The 21559-nt window shown below is 48.9% G+C and overlaps 1 protein-coding gene across 1 annotated transcript in view; it reads right to left on the bottom strand.

Annotated features, from left to right (window-relative positions):
* Positions 1 to 2095: 2095 nt before the first annotated feature.
* CPNE7 (copine 7) overlaps positions 2096 to 21559 on the bottom strand; it is a 41465-nt gene continuing 22001 nt past the window's right edge. Inside the window, exons 3-16 of the mRNA XM_082233090.1 lie at positions 21136 to 21318; positions 19059 to 19133; positions 18740 to 18814; positions 18178 to 18261; positions 17344 to 17433; positions 16095 to 16193; positions 15467 to 15553; positions 14171 to 14230; positions 10516 to 10649; positions 8654 to 8708; positions 8421 to 8472; positions 7944 to 8077; positions 6093 to 6329; positions 2096 to 3743 (exon numbers count right to left, since the gene is read on the bottom strand). Of these exons, the coding sequence (XP_082089216.1) occupies positions 3600 to 3743; positions 6093 to 6329; positions 7944 to 8077; positions 8421 to 8472; positions 8654 to 8708; positions 10516 to 10649; positions 14171 to 14230; positions 15467 to 15553; positions 16095 to 16193; positions 17344 to 17433; positions 18178 to 18261; positions 18740 to 18814; positions 19059 to 19133; positions 21136 to 21318 (1509 nt within the window). The 3' untranslated portion in view covers positions 2096 to 3599. The remainder of the gene's footprint in view (positions 3744 to 6092; positions 6330 to 7943; positions 8078 to 8420; positions 8473 to 8653; positions 8709 to 10515; positions 10650 to 14170; positions 14231 to 15466; positions 15554 to 16094; positions 16194 to 17343; positions 17434 to 18177; positions 18262 to 18739; positions 18815 to 19058; positions 19134 to 21135; positions 21319 to 21559) is intronic.

The following is a 21559-nucleotide window of genomic DNA, read 5'->3' as shown; positions in this document are numbered from 1 at the left end:
ATTGCAAGGCTTCTTTGTGAGGGGTCTCTGTCTCACCATTCTCCAGATGCTTGGTGTCCTTCCCCTTTCACGTTTCTATTACTGGTTGAAGACATTGGGTGTGCATGCGTCATTCTCTGCTTTAATTAATTTATTACATTAAAGTCCACATTTCCTCGAAGGATCTTAAGGCATCGTATGTGGTTTTCAGGTCTCCCATTGCATAATCTGGTAAGATAAGGTTAGTCTGAGAGAGGCTCTGATTCACCTAACTTCACCACACTGGGCTCCACTACTTTTCGGCTCTAGCATCCCCACAACCAGACTTCTTCCTTTCCCTGCATTACAATTATCCTAAAGGAGGGGCACAGATGATGCTGTAGGTGAAATGTGGGTACAGTTTGGCTTTGGAGTGCATTACTCATACTTGCACATCTTCTGGCAACTAGGTAAAATAGGTGGCCCTAGGGACCGAGTACCATGTTGCAGCCTTGTCATGTTATCTGGCCTCTATCCCCCTGGCTTAGGGGAAGATTCCTCCTCCCACACTCTAGCCTAGAATGTGGCTTTGCTGGACTCCTCAGATTTGGAACATACCCCAGATGCAGTTCTCACTGCCTCCACTCCATAAAAACCCCGGTAATTGCAGAAACACAGGGAGCTCTTCGGCGAAGTAGGGTAAACAGCTTGACCAGCCTGCCTTCAGATGGACTCAGCATGCTTCTATGGCAACAGCTCTCCTTAGGTGAGCTGGAGCCAGTATGGCCACAGTGATCTGTCCAAGGTCCTGAAAGGCCTTGCCTGTTGTGATCTTGCATAACTTTCCAGTTCTGGACATGACCCTGTCCTTCTAGTATACACTATGGCTTCCAACCAGCATACCCTGGGAGCCCTGAGTCAAACTAAGGCAGAAAAAGTCTGGCTTTAACTCTATAGAAGGTGATTCAAGCTTTTACAAAAAAATATATTAAATGAATAAATCCTGCCATTTCAAACATTCAAAGAAAGGAAATCAAATCTCTGGCTTTGATATCGGGCTCTCTATAGCCGCCAACACTGTGCAAACAGACCTCTGTCTGTTCCTATGTGGCTGAACTTCAAAAAAAGGAAAGGCTGATCGGAGAGAAGCATCAGTGGTCTCAAGCTGGGTTGCCTTTTAGGCTTCCCACCACTTTATTTGTAAAATAGACTGTGGCCTCAGATCCTATTAAGAGGTCACTGCTTTTCATCTCTAATTGGCATCACTAGTCTCCAACCAGACATGTCTTGTATGCGTAACTGTCGGGAAACATAGGACCAGGATTTTTTTGATATATTTTTTTTTAATGTTGTAGTGAGATTCAGAGCCTGATTAGACCCAGAAAAAGCAACACCCCAGTTGGACATGGAACAACCGGCATAATAACACAGCAGGGGTGTAATTCTGCACACACACACACACACGTGTGCATATGGAAAGCACATTTATTTCAGTGGGAATTTCCAGTCACTGGACCTTTTCTGTTGCTTCTTTAAAGTGGAGCCAGTTGTAACATTTAACACAATTTCTTAGGCTTGCCAAGGCTAAAATGCCCACTGTGTAGATATGTCCATACTGGCCACCTCCTGTTGCAAATTCAATTACTGTACTAAGCTGCCCAGACATGCCATGGTATTTTGCTGTCACGGAAATGCTGTACTGAATAAGCCAAGGTGTTTGCCCCACCAATTATTTGCATCATTGCAAGGCATGGTGGGAAGACGCCTCTGGGGTGACACCTGGCTACTATGTGGGCACCCTCCCAAAAATCACTGCCTCCAGGAACAACTCCATCTAGTAGCCATGAGGGCTATGCTCTGCCTCCCTGGCTGGAGGCAGTTGTTGGAAACCATATGGGTGGAAGGGAATGCTCTTGCGCTTGGGTTCTGCTTGCAGATTTCGCACAGGCACATGCTTGGCCACTTTGAGAACAGGATGCTGGACTTGACAGGGCATTAGCCTGATCCAGCCGCTCTTATTGAGCTGCTGCTCCTCTCAGCTCCTGTGAATTGGTCCCAACACCACTACTGTTCAGTAGCCTTACTTTGGGGCACATTTTAACTTTCCACATCAGAAAAAGTGCAGAGAACAAGGGGGAACAGAACATATCCTTTTATTTGGCTGCCTCTTTTGGTACATCAAGTAGATTTGTCATGCAAACCTTAGGCAAACAACAACATCATAGTGAAAGACAACCACGTACCATGTGGAGGAGTAGGCAGAGCTGGGCATGGTGCCTCCACAGGAACCCAATGAACTTCATGCACAGGATGGGATGGTGAAATGGACATAAGTGCAATAGCAATGTATCTGGGGACCCTATTAAGCCAGTCTTCCTTAGCCACGTATTTCTCCAGACATTTTGGACTACAATTCCCATTAGTCCCAGCCAGCATGGCTAATGGTCAACAATGATGGGAGGTGCACTCCAAAACATCTGGAGGTTGTGGAAGGCTGGCTCAAGCTGAGGCCACGCCCTGCATGCCATACAGAGGGAGAGCCATACCCCCAATGTCAATGCCCCCCCATGGTGCTGGGCATCAAGGGAAAGTTGAGGGACTCCAGCTGGTCACTCAAGAGAATCAAGGATGGTTTGGGGTTGGTTTTCTGCAGTTGACATGGCAATGGACAAGGTGTTGAAACAGTTCTTGCAGGGACTCTGCCTTGGCTCCTCTCATCTTTCTTAAACCGGGGGGGGGGGGGTGCAGCTGGCATTATTACAGCAACACACGCCAGCAACCAAGGGGGAAAGGTAGCACCAACTCCAGCAGCAAAAGGGGGGAGGCATTTCCTCTCCTCTGTTCCCTCTCTCCCCTTCCACTATCCTCTCTGCTTCACTAGCTCATCCACTTCCACCAGGCCTCTCCATGGAAGCAAATGGGAGCTGCAGACTCCCTTGCCACAGTTTCATCTAAGAAGAGGGAGGCTTATTCCCCCTGGGGGTGAGGGGTGGATGGGAAACAGAAGTAAACAAGGTCAGAACTACCTTCTTTGGGCAATGGTGTGTGTGTGTGTGTGTGTGTGTGTGTGTGTGTGAATGATATGGGGACAAAGCTACTCATTCCGCCCCCACCCACTAAGCTTTCTGCATCCTTCCCTGCCCTCAGTCTCCCATCTCCAAATGGCCAACAAGGGGAATGCCAGTTGCCCACCCAACGCCCTCTCTCCCCTTTTCCATAGGTGAGACAGAAGTGGGTTTTCTCTGGTTGTGCTTTAGGTATCTCCTGGGCCAAACCGCATTCACAAGGGAATTTGTCACACTGTGTGTTCTGCCTGGGGTAGTGGAGGCCCTTTTCTTCCCCTTGGGAGAGATGGGTCCTCCTAGAACTCACTCGCTTCCAAGGGACCAGCTCTGATCTCTTATTGTGCCACTGGGAGAAGGGCATGCGAGGGATGTGGTGGTGGTGACAGGCTGACCTTCTCCTCTCCCTTTTTGGTGGCTGAAGTTTGTTGCAGGACCCGGGAACCTTCTATCCTCCCTGGCACTGGTTTGGGCTCCCTTCTCTCTCTCTCTCTCTCTCCTACTTCACTGGGGGAAGGAACTGGCAGATGGAGGGAAGACAGACAATGTGGCTGAGGCCCAAAGGGGTGGGGGCCCTTGTCACTGGGGTGAGGGTGAGTTCAGAGTCGGGTCAGGGGTGCTGCCTTTGGGGCATCGGGGAGGTAAGGCCTTGTAGCTGTAATATTCCACAACCTGCTTGGGCACCTCTGCCAACACACATTTGGCCAGGGCAGTCGGGGAGGCCTGGAAGGAAGAGGAAGGAAAAGGTTAGCTCAAAATGCATCAATGGCCATTAGGAAGGACATGTTGCTGCGCACTGTCACTTTAGGAATAGGAACCTAGGAAACAGCCAGGCCATAGCTCAGTGTTGGCTACACAACCGGAGTGGAAAACTGGATTCAACCAGCAGGCAAGACTCCTGATTCCCACCCATTTTGCCCCTCTGGGTGAACTTTAACAGATGAGCAGGACTGCCTACCTGTCAGTCACCTAGTGCCACCATGACAACAGGTGACTGACACCTGCCACAGTTCAAAAGAGGTGGCCGCCACTAGCTGCTTGGCAGATACAGCAGCTTCCTTTTAAGATACACTTCCCATGCCAATCAGCAGACTGAGTCTGGAGCTTGCCTTCAAAGGCGTGGTTTACAGAGAGCTCCTCTGAAGTCCTTTTTGAATCCATACTGCTTCCTCTGCTCCAAACTGCTTCCTCCAGCCATCTTGGCTGCACTAGGGATTTCCCAGTGGGGAGCTCCCTAGTACAGGCCATCCCAACATAGCTCCCTGCCAGTGCTGATCAGCTGGGAGCCCAGCTAGCAAAGGAACAATTGAGAGGTCACATTAAGCTCCTCATTGTTCATTTGTAGCTGTATCCTCCCCAGACCTGATGCCACATCAGGTGGGGGCAGGTAGATGCAGCTTGTAGTGAATGACTGAACGAACTAAACGGGGACCTCTCCTGGGCCCAGTTAGTCTGCACTGACTGGCAGTGGTTCTCCAGGGCTTCAGACATGGGTCCCTCCCAACTCTTTTTGGAGATGATGGGGATTTAACTTGGAACTTTCTGCATGCACAGCAGGTGCTCTGCCACTGCGTCACAGCCCTCCCCAAAAATCCCTAATGCAGAGGACCTCATAGCCTTGCAAGGTCCCCCGCTCCACAGAAGAAAAGCCCCTGCTTTGCTGCTTCCCTTCCCCCTCCTGAGCAGAACTGGGAATGTTGCCAGGATGAGGGCATTCTAAGGAAGGGCAAGTTGTCTCCCTCCTCCTTCCCGCAGAGAAGGTCCGCGTCTGCCTCTCTCTCGACTAATAGCACCTGTCACTTCTCGGCGCTCTTGGCGCCAGGGCCCAGAGGGTTAATCTCGCCTCACAGCTCACTCGGGCTCAGCAACAGACAGCTTGTCTCCCGAGGCCTAAATTACTGACAATCAAGCCCAATTAGGCCTTCGCAATGGCCAAGCGTCTTGTGCCTCCGGCTGCCAGAAATACCCAACTATGGATTTTCCTTTCCGACATGCTGTGGAGTGAGAAAACAGGCAAAGTGAAAGAGAAAACCCCCAGCAGGCCTGTCCTGCCCTGCCCCTGCACCACTCAGCCCTCTCCACCCCTCATGTTTCAGGGCTGGGAGGGTTTCGGGGGAGACACTGCAAGTCACAGTCTATGCTAGTGGCCTAGATCATTCTTCCTGCACCACTGTGCTCTTCAGTTGCAAAATCAGGGGTTGGGGGACCCCTTTTCAGTTTGAGGGCAAAAGCAGGAAGAGCAAGAAATGTTATTTATTTTACCTTTGTAGAGAAGGCTAATTTCTTTCTTCTTTTTTACAACCCAATCATATTTATTTATTTTTTATTGGGGGGGGGATGGATAAACCACTTAATAAAAAACTGTGAACTCAGTAAACCCATGCCCATTGTGGGGAGACATTTAAGTCTGTGAAATATAATGGAAATGGAATTAAATAGTATGCCAAATGTTATTCATTAATTTATGTAAAAAGGGGGTGTCTCTGTTCGTTGTATCTTATAATTAAGTAGATTTACTGGATACAGTAGATCCCCCCCGAAAGGGAGATTTTATACTGCAATTTGTGTTATGATACTATAAGTATAATGTGTATATTGTAAATGGATTTAGAACCGGTGTTGTTTATAATTTCTTTTAAAAGTGAGATATTTCTTTTTTTTAAAAAAAAATCTCTAAGTGGTGTGCATAAAACAATTATTGATAATGCACACATAAACTCAGCAAAATGTTAAAGACAAGTAGGCAGAACTAAATCATATGCCTGGGTAGGCTTCCTGAAATAAAAATCTGTAGTTTCTACAGACGCTCACAAACACCTGCTCTGTCCTCCACCCAGGCAACCAAGAGGTATGATCAGAGTTCAAGGACACATTCCAGCCAGGCTGGTACTAAGAGGAGTTAGTTGAAGATGTGTTAAGAAGAGGGTACCCTCCAGCCCTGTTATCCTGCAACTCTGGGTTTAGAATCTGTAAGAGATGCATGCAACACCAGAGAGAAAACGAGTCTGTCCTAACAGAGCAGGAGAAACTAGGGGTAAGATGCAAGTGTGTCTGCATTGCAGGGCAACTTACATTCTTGAACTCTCGGAAGGGGACAAACTGCACGATGTCACGCAGGACGGGCTCGCCTTTGGGGGAGCGCAGGATGCCATCATCCCCATCCAAGACCTGCATGTCAGTGAAATCGGCGTTGCCCACACCTACGATGATGATGGACATGGGCAGGTAGGAGGCCCGGACGATGGCCTCCCGTGTGTCTCCCATGTCACTCACGACCCCGTCCGTCAGGATCAGCAGGATGAAATATTGCTGCGGAGAGAGAAAGAGAGAGATAGAGAGATGAAAAAGATGAGGGGTCAGGGAAAAGGGAACCAGGAGGGTGGCTAGAAGGTCCAGCCCCAAAAGGATCTCCAAGGTTCATTGCGGGAATTTGGAGCATAGTTCCTCATACAAGATGCATTTTATTTGAATGCCACTTTTCCAAAGTTAAAACCATGTTCAAGGTGGCTTACAACTTCTAAAATAAATAAATAAAATTATATAATCACAAAAATAACAATAGTAGTCATTAACAATGAATAAAAAGTACATGCTGAACAATGTCCATAACAAAAACCCCTAAATATTACCCCAGCTCAAGAGTCTGTTCCACAGCCTCAACTTTTGTAGCTGGAGTCAGTCTTGGCTCCACCCTCCCAGGCCAGGTGGGAGGCCTGCAAGGCAGGGAGCAGGTCCCCCAGGACTCACAACTAAGGTGGTTTCTGGCCTCTTCCCATAAGCACCCAGCAGGCTGCCCACAACGGACAGTGCAGCACAAAGACCAAAGAGGAGATGCAGCTTTCAAGGTACCAATAAAAGCCTTGAGGTCACCAGCACAGAGGGTCCCTATGCCCTCTGGAAATTGCTGGCCTACAATTCCTATCATCCTTAGACATTGGCTCTGATGACTGCTGGGAGCTGGAGTCCAGCAACAACTGCAGGGGTTCACATCCCCATGCTTGCTTTTCCCTGTCATCACATACACTGAGCCCACAACAGTCTCTGCTTACCCCCACCCCAAAGAAAGTCCCCTCAGGTTGGCATCCTTCATGCACAGCTCAAACCAAGTCAGGGAAATGCAATTTCCAGCCCCCACCCACCCACCTGAAGCTCAGGCCCGTAACGCCACATTAACTACTGTCACTAATTGATGGGCTCAGCAGCAAAGCTTTCAGACATTTAGCGAGCAAAGAGCTGACATGATCCCTGAAGAATCCAAACTGGCATGTCCCTGGGTCCCAGAGTACTTGGTGTGTGTAAATAATGAAGGAGAATTTAGTTAAAGTCCCTTTAGCCTGTCCAGGGCTTTCGTGCATGCATGCAAATGGCCCAAGCAAACCCTCCAGAATGTGAATCCCCCAGCCCCAGCACTCGGTAGATTTCCATCAAGCAGGACGGGGTGAGGGGGCAGGGCTATGAAGCATCCAAATTCCAGCTCACACACAAATCCTTGAAATTCTGGGGTGAGAGCAGACTTGCCGTCCTAACCGTCCCAGAACATAGGACGCTGCCTTATACCAAGGCAGAGGAAGGACCAGGGAGCTCAGTGCTGTCTGTGTTGACTGACAGCAACTCTCCAGGGTTTCAGGAAGGATACTTCCCCAGCCCTGCCTGGAGATGCCAGGATTGAACATGGTACTTTCTGGATACAAAGCAGATGCTCTGCTACCGAGCTATGGTGAGAAAATGCAGGGAACCTAGGAAGCCACTGTCCACCTAGCCTAGTACTGCTGACACTTTAACTGGCAGCAGCTCTTCAGGGTCTTGGGCAGGAGACTCTCCCAGCCCTGCCTGGAGATGCCATGGATGGAACCTGGAGCCTTCTGCATGCAAAGCAGGCACTCCACAACCGAGCTGCAGCCCCAGGCTTGGTGGCCCACTTACGGAGGCTTCCTTTGTCTTCTCCTCATCCGCTGCGACTCTGGCTACCTTGGAAATGATTGGCGCCACATTGGTTGGCCCGTAGAGCTGTATCTTGGGCAAGCAGTTCTGATAGGACTCCACCACACCTTGGATTCCTAGCACAAAGAGGGAAAGGCTGGGGTTAGGGGTAGCCAGAAGCCATTGCCTTCAGTGGAGCACTGTGATAAGGCAATCTCCAGGGTTTCAAGCAGGAACATTTTCCGGTCCCAGCTGGAGATGCTTCTAGGGATTGAACTTGAAATTTTTTTGCAAGCAAAGCCAAGGCTCTTCCTGCTGAGCTATGGCCCTTTCCTGAAAACAGACCTGGAAGTGCCAATCCAGGTACAAGTACAGTCCTGATGGACTCAGGGGTTGGGGTGTATGTGATAGACTCAGGCATTGGCTTGGGATGCGTTTGATGGAATGAAGACTCCAAAGCAACCCTGGTCAGCTTCTTACCTTCACACTCATCATCGTTTGGGTTGAAGTTAATGGCAAAATCATGGGAGATCTGCCCAGGACAGGAAAGACAAACATCAGCATGTATATGAAAGGGACCCACAACACCAGCCCCTCCTTCTTGCACCCCCCTCTGGCACTGATCCCTCCCCATCCTCCCTTATTTCCAACCCTGTCCAGGGGCCTCTCCCCCCCCCCCAGCCCCATCATTTCCCAGATGGTCCTTTACTTACTTCGTAGTTGGGTGGGATTCTGGCTCCAAAGCCTAAGGCGGAGAATTTCTTATCACTGTGGAGAAGCAGGGTGCAAGGTCTTAGGGGGTGCACTGGAATGGTTTCCCTGCATTCTTGGTTTGGCACCATAAACACATGAAGAGGTGCCCCAGGAAACCAAGGTCACATTCACATTGTAACACCCACACCATATATTTTAAGTAGATGGCTTTCCCCAAGCTATCCTGGGAACTGTACTTGGTTAAGGGTGCTGGGAACTATAGCTCTGTGAGTAGTGGACTACAGCACCCATGATTCATTGGAGGAAGCCATGTGGGGTGGCTTTAAATGTATGGTGCAGATGTGACCAGTGACCTCTCTCCTGTTCCTCCACCCACCCACTTCTGGAAGATGGTCAGGGAAAGCCCAGGACATCCAGCCTCACCATGTGAGAGGTTTTCCCCATCATCCATCATTATTGTGGTGCAGAGATGATGTTTGTGCACCATTTTCCCTTGTTGCTGGGGATGAAACATTATCAGCCCAAGCAGACACAATGGTTGTTTGTGCAACTGTTCTAGCACTGAGGATGCAACTGTTAAATGCATCTTCATTTAATGTGCATTTTTGTAAATGCACACAATAGCTTCTAGGGGGAGGGCGATAATTATCAGAAGTGCAGCAGGTTTGGAAGGAGAGTTTAGCTTGATGAAAATGGCTTTCCCCAGAGCAGCTAGTTGCATTGGGATGGAACCTGGAACTTTTGTTAGAAGTACAGCAGATGTAAAAGTAAAAAAAAAAAGGTAAAGGACCCCCTGGATGGTTAAGTCCAGTGAAAGGCGACTATGGGGTTTGGTGCTCATCTCACTTTTCAGGCCGAAGGAGCTGGCATTTGTCCACAGACAGCTTTCTATGTGACCATCATGACTAAACCACTTCTGCCGCAATGGAACACCGTGATAGAAGCCAGAGCTCATGGAAACGCCGTTTACCTTCCCGCCACAGGAGTTCCTATTTATCTACTTGCAGTAGTGTGCTTTCAAACTGCTAGGCTGGCAAAAGCTGGGACAGAGCAACAGGAGCTCACCACCGTTGCACGGATTCGAACAGCCAACCTTCCGATCAGCAAGCCCAAGAGGCTCAGTGGTTTAGACCACAATGCCACACGTGTAAGCAGATGAGGAAAGGGCTAAACTCCTCTTCTCACCTGTTTGGATCTGAAAAATGATCAGCCCCACCCACCCATCAACTCTCTGCATTATTTTAAAAAGTGTGCACATTAAAGGCAAAGGGTATAGTCCAAAGGCACTAGACGCCACCCCCATGTTCCTTAAGCTAAGAAGGTCTGTGTCTGGTCAGTGTCTGGATGGGTGAACACCTGGAAACTACCTGTACACTACCTTAAGTTCCATAATGGATGCAAGGCAGGATATAAAGCAATAAAATAATTAACTGAAGATGCATCTAAGACCACATCTCATTTGGTCCTGACCATGTTCTTCAAGACACAGTTGTGTTCATTTCAGGGGGCGACTCTGGTATACCAAGTACGTTGATGAATATGCTACAGCAGGAGTAGAGAACTGGTGGCTCTCCAGGTGCTGCCAGACTACAACTCCCATCATCCCTGAACCCTGGCCATGCTGTCTGGGGCTGATGGGAGCTGGAGTCCAAAATCATCCTCCTTCTACAAGCTTGGCTGAAAGAGGAGGCAGACTTGTGAGCTCCAAGCCCCCAGTCTCCTCTCTCTTGCGACTGTTCATGCCCTACTCTCTCTGCCCTGCCCCAGCCCAGATGTTCTTAGGCAGGGCTGGTGAGTAAGAGGTAAGGGAGCTCAGGTCTGGTCAGGAAGCAAGAGTAGGAGCCAAGACACATCCAGTCACCTGTCATAGTCTTGGCAAATCTCCCCCACGGCTACCAACGCCTTCAGGTATTCATTGGGCTGGTAGGGGTTGATGTAGTGGAGGGAGCAGCTGTTTCGGGGGTCTCCGTTGGAAGCTGTGAAGTCAATGGCCACCTGGGAAGGCAGAAGAGCAGAGAGGAAATATAACACAGGAGGATCCTCCACTGGTTAGCCAAATTATCCTCTTGGATAACCTCACATCCGCACTTAACTTTTGCCACACATTTCCTTCCTTTAAAGTTCCATGTCCAAGTGTTGTCCCCCCCCCCCACTTTCCCCAAGAAAACACGCTATATAACGCTGAATCGGAACAAACAGCAATTCATGTTTTCATTTGTGATGGTCTGCCAGGGTGATTGGGGATGGTTGGATTCCAACTACCCTGAAATGTTACAGACCCTCTAGTTTTGGTTTAAACATGCCAAAGTCCACGGTCCCCACATCAGATCTCATTGCAGACAGGCAACATACTAAGATGCTTACAAGAGCATCTCCCTGCTTCTTTCTCTCAGTTTCACTCAAACTACAGTCTGTTCTTCTTTTACAACACAGACACCTAGATTAAAACATCCCTTTGCTGCGGGTGGGGAGTCCTGTCTTTTGCGCACACACCCAGAAAATGTTCTAACAATTAGTTCCCATGGAAACAAAATGCCTGCAACAACTGACACGCTTGTGACAAGACTTTTGTCTAGCCAGGAACTGCCTCAGGGCAACCCGCACAGCTCGCCCTTCTCACAGATGCCTGATAGGAAAGTCACAACAATTTGTATTTGCCTTAACAAAGCAGCCGCCTCATTCTCCCACTTGCTCTCCGCTTTCACACCTCTCTCAGCCGAGAAAAGAACAGGCGCTCCAAGTGTGTTTATTGGGTTGAAATAAACCGTTCACGCAGTGATGCAGACGTGCCGCTTGCAGGTTTATGAGAATAGACCCGTCAAAACCAGAGGCGAGTTAGCAGGCGGCAGATAGATCCCAAAGTGGTAGGCTTGAAGGTGGTAGCCTTGACGATGGCCGCCTCCCACTCAACAAGGCAGAACCCGGAAGCTCTGCTAAGATCCTCGCTCCATCTCCAGCTGCAGTGCTTAGCAGTTTTACAAGGAGAGTTTGGAGCCAGTGGCGTAGCGTGGGTTGTCAGCACTCGGGGCAAGGCAAGTAATTTGCGCCCCCTAACCCGTGGATTTGCGCCCCCTAACCCTAACCCCCAGATGTTGCGCCCGGTGCGGCCGCCCCCCCTGCACCCCCCACGCTACGCCACTGTTTGGAGCAGCCCTGAAATATCTGGCAAAGCCTCCCCAACGCAGCATGCACACCCGGCCAGCCGATGTTTCTGACTATCAGCTCCGCAGATGACTCCCATTTACTGAGCTTTCATCTTGACTTGTTCGCGCAAAGCTGACACGGAGCTTAGAAAAGATCCAGTCCTTACTGAGCATTCCTTCAGATTTATTTGCGGGGGAACTTCTAATTTATTTATTTATCACATTTATATCCCATCTTTTCCTCCAAGGAGCTCAGGGTGGTGGATATGGTTCTTCCCCTTCCTCATTTAATCCCCACAACATCCCTGCAAGGTAGGTTAGGCTGAGAGACTGGCCCAAGGTCACCCACTGAGCTTCATGACCGAGTGGGGATTTGAACCCTGATCTCCCAGGCGTAGCCAGCGGGGAGCGGGGCGGGACAGCTGCCTCCCATCAAGTAAATAAATAAAGTGAAGCACCCTATAACTCCCAGCAGCCCCAGACAACACAGCTGTGCTGGCTGGACCTGATGGTAGTTCTTGTCCGAAACATCTTGAGGGCACCAGGTTGGAGAAGGTTGCTATTTAGCCAAGCAATTTGCTGACTATGGATGCGAAAGGGGCCCAGAGCAATGAGCCTCTTCTCTTCCTTGGAAGATGAAGCAAACTTGTTTTCTGCTGTTCCAGAGGGCAGCACTTGAACCAATGGATTCTAATTACAAGAAAGGAGATTCCAACTAAACTTTAGGAAGAACTTACTGATGGCAACAGCTATTAGGCAGTGGAATGGACTGCCTCAGAAGTGGTGGACTCTCCATCATGGGAGGTTTTGAAGCAGAAGTCGGATGGCCATCTGCCAGGGATTCTTTAGTTGTGATTCCCGCATTGCAGGGGGTTGGACTAGATGGCCTTTGGGATCCCTTCCGACTCTACAGTTCTATGATTCCTTTTCCTCCCCTTGCTAAGTAGCTGAATGGATCCATCCCAACCCGATATCTCCTGAAAACTGGCATTTGCCACTAGACTTGGACTCAAAGGGAGGAGTGCCATCTTGGTGCGCTTTCCCGCTTTGCCCACCAGGGGCAGCACCAAGCACAGCACAGCTTTGTGCCACCTGCTGCTACCATTCCGTTCTTGCTCTGCTGTTCGCCTCTACGTCGCGGCACCAACAAGCAGCAGGCCTTGGCACCTCCAGACATGGCAAGCCTCTAATTCCTGGGATCGTTCCCAGCTCGTATCCCAGCGAGCGGAGAGGCTGAGAGCCAGCAATCTGTTCCTTGAATGTTCTAGGATCTGACTCACTCCAAGAAGGAGAGTTGCTCTTTCAAAACGCAATCTGGGCGCTGGTTGTTTTCAAGGGAGAAAAATCTGTGCGAAGCTGCAGCAAAGGCCTGGCAGCAGGGACTGTGAAAGCCCGAGGAGGAAAAGGAGCTGCTCCCCACACATGCCCACCTGGCAGCTCACCAAGGCCTAGGGGAGGATCACTGAAGAAGCCTCCATTTGCAAAACTGCCTGGCCAAGCCTGTGGTTGATTTGCACGTGACAAGCTGGCCTGCCAAGGCAAGGGCTGTTTGTGCGCACACGTGTGCAGATAGCATGCCCTAAGCCTGTATCCTACAACAGTGTTAGTGACAGCAACCAGGGAAGTGACATCCCCATATGGAGGAGAGTTGACAAGCCTAGCATCTTTGCTGAGATCTACGCAGCCTTTGAGCATATGCAGTGTTTGGAGGGTTTTCTGTATTTCTGTTCTACTGCAATGTGTGGAATATGCTTTTGAACCTCAAACCACCATGGCGATCCAGGACAGTGACAGGCTCCCACGGATTTGCTGCATGTGAAAAGGCAGGATGTTGTTGCTTCACATATGGAAATATAAAGGGCTCACTGGTGCCCATTTAGACTGCTAGGGTGGAAGGCAGGGAGGCCAACAGTAGGTGGAGCCAGAGCCAACAACAGGCAGAGCAAACACGTTCTGCTTTTGTTTCCATCTTTCTCCTCCAGGCTGAGCATCGCTGCTGGTGCCCATTGGGACTGGTAGGGTAGAAGGGAGGGAGCCCAACAGTAGGTTGTGCCAGAGCCAATGGCAGGCAGAGCCAACTAGCTCTAGTTTTGTCCCCACCCTCCTTCACCCTGCTGAATTCTACAAGGACAACGCTTGTAATTGAGGAGGAGGAATCTGATAGGGCTGGTTGGAAGTAAGAAGGCAGGCAGGTGGGGATGGCTGAACATAGACTGAGGTTGTTGGGGCAGTGCCCCATTTGCCCTAATGCTCCAGTGAAAGACACACACTCATCAGAAGACTTGCCTTAAAAACACAGACCAGCCTATGATGTTCAGTTGAGGCTAGAAGGGGTTCACTGTGCAGTGGGGGAAGGCAAGCGTTGCTACTCACCGTGAAGTGGATCTGGCAACCACCCATGATGTAATCCAGGAACGAGTAGACCCTGTGAATCTTTCAGACAAAGAGTGTGTTAGCCAATGCCATGGGTGGGCATATTCACCTTCCTCCTGCAGTCTTCCAGGCATGAGGAGGCAGCCATTAAGGCTGCACATCCAGGTCGAATGTGTGTGGGGAGAGAATTCAATGAGGACCTGGCTTTGCTTACAGCTCAGCAACCCACCAGATTCCAGAGGGGAAAGATTTGGAGAAATTCCCAGTCAGAGATGGGCAAATATACTCCATCTTGCTTTCTCTCCATTTCTCATTTTTTCCCCAACCTTAAATTCAGTTCTCTGCAGTTCCACATCGGTTAGTTTTTTTTTTTTTTTAATGTTTTAATCAGCATTTCAGTGTTAATTTCTCCCAATATATACAACCCTGTATGCAGTTTTGCCAAACGTAAACATTTTTCCAAAGCAATTTCCCCATATGTAATGCAGGTGGCGCTGTGGGTAAAACCTCAGCGCCTAGGGCTTGCCGATCGCATGGTCGGCGGTTCGAATCCCCGCGGCGGGGTGAGCTCCCGTCTTTCGGTCCCAGCTCCTGCCCACCTAGCAGTTCGAAAGCACCCCTAAAGTGCAAGTAGATAAAATAGGTACCGCTTTCTAGCGGGAAGGTAAACGCCGTTTCCGTGTGCTGCTCTGGTGCCGGCTCTGGTGCCGGCTCGCCAGAGCAGCTTCGTCACGCTGGCCACGTGACCCGGAAGTGTCTCCGGACAGCGCTGGCCCCCGGCCTCTAGAGTGAGATGGCCGCACAACCCTAGAGTCAGCACGACTGGCCCGTACGGGCAGGGGTACCTTTACCTTTACCTTTAATGCATATTTGTATGTTACTTCACTATCATATGCATTTATATGCATGCTTTACTCTTTTAGATGTACAGTATTTATGGAGAAGTACTTTACAAAATTCTCAGAACTGCAATTTTTGAAGATGGCCGTGAATTAGTTTGCTTGCTGTTTGGGAAAGTGTAAATGGGGTCAGTTCCCCTTTTAATGCAAACTGAATCAAGTTTCAAGTTTCTACCTCATCCCTAGTCTCTGATACCAAACTGACACAGCCAGACTGGGGGAGTGAAGAGGTAGCCAGCAGCAAAAGGCTCAGTGTTTCTGCTGGGTTGCAAAGATGTCTTGCTACCCATCTATCTCTACCCATGTAGATTTCCCCCTCCCCCAGGCACTGTGCAGCCTCTTCTCTCAGAGGAAAACTGTCCCATCCTGTGTACATTTCCCCCACCGCACAACTCACCTTCAAGTCTAAGAGAATGACCACACCCGAGTTCTTGTAGTTTCGCTTCTTCAGCTTGTACTTCGGATTCATACAATCCCACTGGATCTGATTTGGGGAGGAAAAGCAAAGGTGAGCAGGTGTGCCGCCCTTATGAGAGGTAGGCACTGCTGGGAAATGCAAGCGTTCCCTTCCCATTCCAGGTGTCTCCCTTGCAAGCTGCATCAAGACAAGTGGGGGTCTGTGCAAGCGAGATCACAACACCTGGTGCTGGACACATGTTGTGTTCAGCTGGGACCAGGTAAGGTCTGAATGAAAGGGGAACCTGACTGTGTGTATGCCAAGCCTTGGGGCATCCTTCCCAGGGCATGCTCACACTAAGCATCTAGAGCAAAGAAAGGGAAAGTGGGTGGGAAGGGCTGGTGCCAAGGGGTGGCATGGTTAGGCATCTGCCAAGGGTCCCCACCCCAGCAGGGCCCCACTGAAAAGAGCCCTTCTGCAAGGAGGAGGTTGGCTCACTGGCAGAAGGGGCCCCATGGAGCATGTCTTGCTCAAGGGGCCCCCTAAATGAGAGGGGGAACCCTTGTCCATTACAAGCGGATGGTGGCTGTCACATGGGCCTCTCTCACACTCCTCTCCACACACCAACCTTGTTGCCCCCCATCGCTTTCTGCATCTCCTCAAAGGTGGTGTAAAATTCTCCGATGAAGTCATGTTTGCCCCGGGAGTCATAGTCAAATACGACGCACTGAATGCGGAGAGAGAAAAAGAAAGAGAAAAGGAGAGAGGTGCTTAGTGCGTGGAAAGGGTGAGCAAGCCCCCTTCTGGTGCAAGGCCCAGTGGTGTAATGGTCCAGGGTTGGGAGCAAGGGTTGAAGATCCATTACTGTTTCTGCAGCAGGGTCCCAGCAGAGTTCCAGTCTCCAGCATCCTAGAGCAATCCCCCATCAGGATGAAAGGGGAGCACTGAGAAGAAGCCTCCTCACCCTTTGTGCTGATTGGAGCCAATCAGAGTGAAAGGAGGTGAGTCTGCTACTAAGGATTGGCTCCTAGGGTCACTCTGGAGAAGGCACCCAGGAAAAACACAGAGGAGGCGGGAGTGGTGATGGTTCTGGATGCTCCAAAGCTAAGCCTTTTGGAACACTGGAACACAAGGTACTTCCCTTTCAAGAGAATATGTGCATGTTCTGCTATGTACAATGAAATTTCATGGAAATCACAACTAGATATTAGAGCACTCTAGATCATTTGCTCATTTATGTGGACAGAAAATAGTAGATCTCTCTTATATATATACCGTATATAAAATTAAAATCTCTGTTTTACAATTTCAAACAAACATTTTACATACTTTAACATATCCAATTACTTCCCTTCTTCTCTTTCCATGGTTCATTTTGCATATTTTACATCCCTGCATATTTTACAATAACTATTACAATTGGTTTTCCACCATTACATCTATCTAAAATTATTTACTCTGTTGAATTTATCTTAATGCTGCCAGTGTTTTCAACTGTACACAGATGTTTTCCATATACTCAAGAAGCGTTTTCCAACGTTCTTTAAATGTATGTTCTTCTTGCTCTCTTATTCTATATGTTAAATCCGCAAGTTGCGCATATTCCGTCAACTTAAATAATAGATCTCGCTGGAAAGCAGCAAATGGAAATCTGCACCGGTCATTGCAATGCATTCCTAATGATTATTATTGAATAATTTAAAAATTATTGCTTGTATAATCTTAGAAGGGGGCATGGCAGTAAGGGGGCGTTGCTGTGACTATCATGAAGGGACCCTGTACTTCTGAATTCACCCCTGCACTACTGGCATGGTCAGCCTCCCTGCTGAGTGTGCTGTCCAGTCACAGGCTCCCTCCCCTTCCCATTTTGGACCTACCCTCAGCTTTCGCTTCTCTTCACAGCTGCACAGGGAGTTCAGTGAGACTTTAAATGGCTCCCACACGGGACTCAGGTTGTTCTTGACAAACTGCAAAGCACAAGCAGGAGAGGGCTGGTGATTCCTGACAGCAAAGTCTTGCAGAGCGGACTTCTCTTCTCAGGGAGCTGCCTCCATTCTTGACTCCCTTCACCTGGAGGCTCACCTCAGCTAGAGCCTGAGCATTTCCCCAAACTGCCTGAAGACTTCCTGGCTTGGATTGCGTCAGGGGTCACATCCATACCATACATTGGAAATGCATGACGTCCTCCCAAGGAACCCTAGGAACCGTAGTTTGTTAAGGCTGCTGGGAACTATAGCTCTGTGAAGGGTAAACTACTGTAGTCTCTTTCTACATTTACGTTTCAGGTTTATTTCCCTGTTGTGGCTTTCACCCCTTTTGAATGCACAGTTCTGGTTTTCTCTCTCCTTGTGGTAGTATTATTGTGGTTTTCTTAAGGCTAGTACTGCTTTTATAGCCTGCTTCTGTGGACATGAGCTCCCTCCACCACCGTATCTCTCTCTAAGGCCCTTGTGAAATTCCAGTAAATAAACACATGATTCAGGACATTCCAGTTGCCTCTAGTTCCTGAAGAAGGTGTAAAAGAGGTGATCTCACTGCTTGCCCCCAACATTTCTCCAGGATTTTAGAAAGACCAGCTCAAAGATGAATAAAGGAGCAACACACCTGGATCTGAACCCTCATTCTCTATTCCACTCTGGGCTCTCAGTCAGCTGGCCAGGAGTGAACGTATTGGGGAATTACACCTTTTGGTCTCTGCTGTACACTCTTACCTCTGTGCGGTGAACCAGCTGCTCACTCCCATCATCATTGATCCGGTAGATCTCCAAAAAGGGATCTGATTTGCTGAAGAGATCCTGTGGGGAGAGAGGGTTTGAGTCCCATGATCTTGATGCCAGGTCATTTATTATTGTTGTTGTTGTTGTTGCTGCTGTTATTTCATGGAGGAGAGGGCTATCGAAGGCTGCAAGCTGTGATGGCTATGCTCTGCCTCCACAGCCAGAGGCAGTAATGCTTCTGAATATCAGCTGCTGGAAATCACAGGCATCCATGCTTGCAGGTTTCCCACAGGCATCCAGTTGGCCTGATCCAGCAGGGTTCTTCTTATATGCTTAATAATAATTAATTAGATGTATTACGTTGTTGGCTCCCCTCCGCCCATGGGTGCGTCAATAAAGAGCCCAGAGCCAGACCTCCCAACAGAATGTGGCTAAAAATGGGAAGGCTCAACCACCATGCTGCTTGCTGTGTGTGTGTGAGAGAGAGAGAGAGAGAGAGAGAGAGAGAGAGAGAGAGAAGGGGGGAGAGAGATGGGTCCTTTGTGGCCCCTGTTACCTTGTCATCCAGCTTCTTTGCTCGAAAGAACAGTTCCACAAAACCATTGTCCCCAGAAATCTCTTCAGACGTCACCTGTTGTGGGGCGGAGGTTCAAGAGGGAGGCCAGTCAGAAGCCATTTTATTTATTAACTTTGTATATCACCCTTCACCTGAAGATCTCGGGCAGTTCACAGCATAAAAATACAAAATAAAAACATAAAATACCTAATAAAAACAAGGACAAAACCAAAACAAACCCATAATCCCCACAGTGGCTCAGGTCATGGAGGCCAGAAGGCTGTCATAAAATGTCCGCTTCTGTGACTGAGCTGCTCACCGTAATGGTGGACTTGCCCGCATACTTCCCGTACTTCAGGAACAGAGGCTTGGTCACACGCTTCTGGGCCACAATCTGCAAAGGAGGGCAGAAAGAAAAGATTTGTTTATTTGACCATGTTTTCTGTGCTGCTTGGTTGTAATAAAACTCCAGGTGCTTCGCAACAAATGTTAAAATGAACACGAAAAATCTGTTAAAAGCAATCAATCAAAAACCTTTAAAAGATAATGGAGATGAACAGTAAGTTAAAAAGAAATCAAAACAAGTCAAGATCTGTGTTGATAGGCTTGCCTCAAGAATAATGTTGTTGTTGAAAGCAGTATAGAGAAGGTGCCTGCCTGATGTCAATAGACAGGGAGTTCCAAAGTGTAGGTGCTGCCACACTGAAATTCAACACCACTCCTACTCAGGAGTAGACCCATTGAAGTTAATGGACATGACTTACTTCGGTTCATTAATTTCAATGGGTGGATTTTGAGCAGGACTTAGTTAAATGGGGTTGGACCAGATGACACTCGGGAGGCCTTCCAAATCTGTGAGTCTACGAATTTCAATTTTTGTACAAGTGAGGAATGACTATTATACAGCATCTATAACAGATTGAAGTGATAAAGTGGGCACTATGGGGGTCAAACAATGGCGCAAGTATATCCCACAAGACACCTTCCCAGTGACGCTTGCCTTGGCTCACTAGCAAGCGTCACCTCTTTTATCTCTGCTCTGCAGGGGCCCCAGTATACCATTCCTCATGCATTATTACACCCTCCATGTGATGCACTGCTTCATTTGGAAGGAGTGTTGGAGTCTATTGGCATATTGGGGTGCAGGAAGGAGCTTGAGGCAGTCCCACATATAACACGTTTCAGGAACCTAACCTAGAGGTTACCACAGCATAGACATAGACATGCAGTGCATAGTAATGGAGCTCACTCCCACAGGAGGCTGCGGTGGTCACCAACTTGGATGGTTTTAAAAGAGGGTTGGACAAATCCATGGAGGAGAGGGTTATCAATGGCTACTAACCCTGGTGGTTATGCCCTCCCTCCCCTGTCAGAGGCAGTAATGCTTCTGAATAACAGCTGCTGGGAATCACAAAGGGGGAGAGTGCTATTGCGCTCACTTTCTGCTTGTGGTCTTCCCACAAACATCTGGTTGGCCACTGTGAGAACAGGATGCTGGACTAGATGGGCCATAGGTCTGGTGCAGCAGGCTCTTCTTATGGTTTTTTTTTAATGGGAAATGATCTCAACACTGGCTCAGGGACCAAAATGGATGAGTCACACAACGGTTCTGCCTGACAAAAAAGCACAATGAGGGGGAATCCTGCAGCATGCTAGGCGTGGGGGAGACTCAGCAGGCAGACCTGTGGAAGCTGCTCAGAGCCTCAAGATACTTGCTCATCGGTGCTTTTGCACATGAGCCACACAGCAAAGCCACAGGAGGCTGGCAATTGCTGGCAATTATCCCATGGTGAGAGAGAGTGGAGAGCTCCATTCCGCATGCTGCTTCTTGCTTTTAAGGGGCAATCGCCGTGGACGAGCCACAGCCGGAAAGTGGATGGCAGGTCTTTGCAGAATTTGGAAAGTCCATTTTAAAAAGGGACTCGTTTGAGCTCAGCTTCAGCATATCTAAAAGGGAACTGAATCCAGTTCACATTTGTCCCTTTGCAAAATGGATTAGTTCAGTTCACATTCAATGCACAGCTCAATTCAAGTTCATCCAAGCAATCCTTAGAAATTTTTTGGTCCACATTCATTTGGTTACAAACTGCTGTGCTGACGGATAAAATATATCCTCGGGCTGGTCACTCCCTCTCAGCTCAACCTACCTCACAGAGTTGTTGTGAGGATTAAACAAGGACAGGGAGAACCACATATACCATCTTGAGCTTCTTAGAGAAAAGGTGGGATATAGATGCAATGCAACGCAATGCTGAACTAGGACTGGGCCTTTTTGTTGGCTCCCAGATTGGCCATGCAGCTCTTTCCCTTTCTCTCACTTGGAGCAAAGGAGAGCTGCTCTGTTCTGCTACCACTGTTTGTGCCAACCTCATGTGGCGGCACCTGCCCCTCCTTACCTGGCCCACTGTGCATTCCATGCCACCCAAGAAGTCGTCATCGTGGGTCCCAATGCTGCTGTGGCCATGAATGTCATACACCTCAAACCGCAGTTTCTGCACCTCCTCAAAGTAATAGTCAACCATGAAGACCTTGGCAAAGATGGGGTTCAGGTTGCTTCTGATGACCTCTGATCGGTCCACCTGTGGAACGCATGGGAGGAAAAACAGACATTCAAGATGAGTGGAATATCAAGTTCAGGGTTAGTGGAAAGAAAGCTTCGAAATGAGCCGCTCACAGGGCTGGCCATATTCTTAGGCAGAGCAAGGCAACTACCTCTTGTGGCATATCTTGAGGGGCAGGGATTGAACACAGATGGATGTACCATGCAGTCTGTCTGCTGTGCTCAGTGAAAGTAGAGGACCCCATCCTATCACCAGTGTC

This window comes from Podarcis vaucheri (assembly GCF_965113315.1).
Source record: "Podarcis vaucheri genome assembly, chromosome: 7".
Taxonomy (NCBI): domain Eukaryota; kingdom Metazoa; phylum Chordata; class Lepidosauria; order Squamata; family Lacertidae; genus Podarcis; species Podarcis vaucheri.
This window is presented reverse-complemented; position numbering and strand designations above follow the sequence as displayed.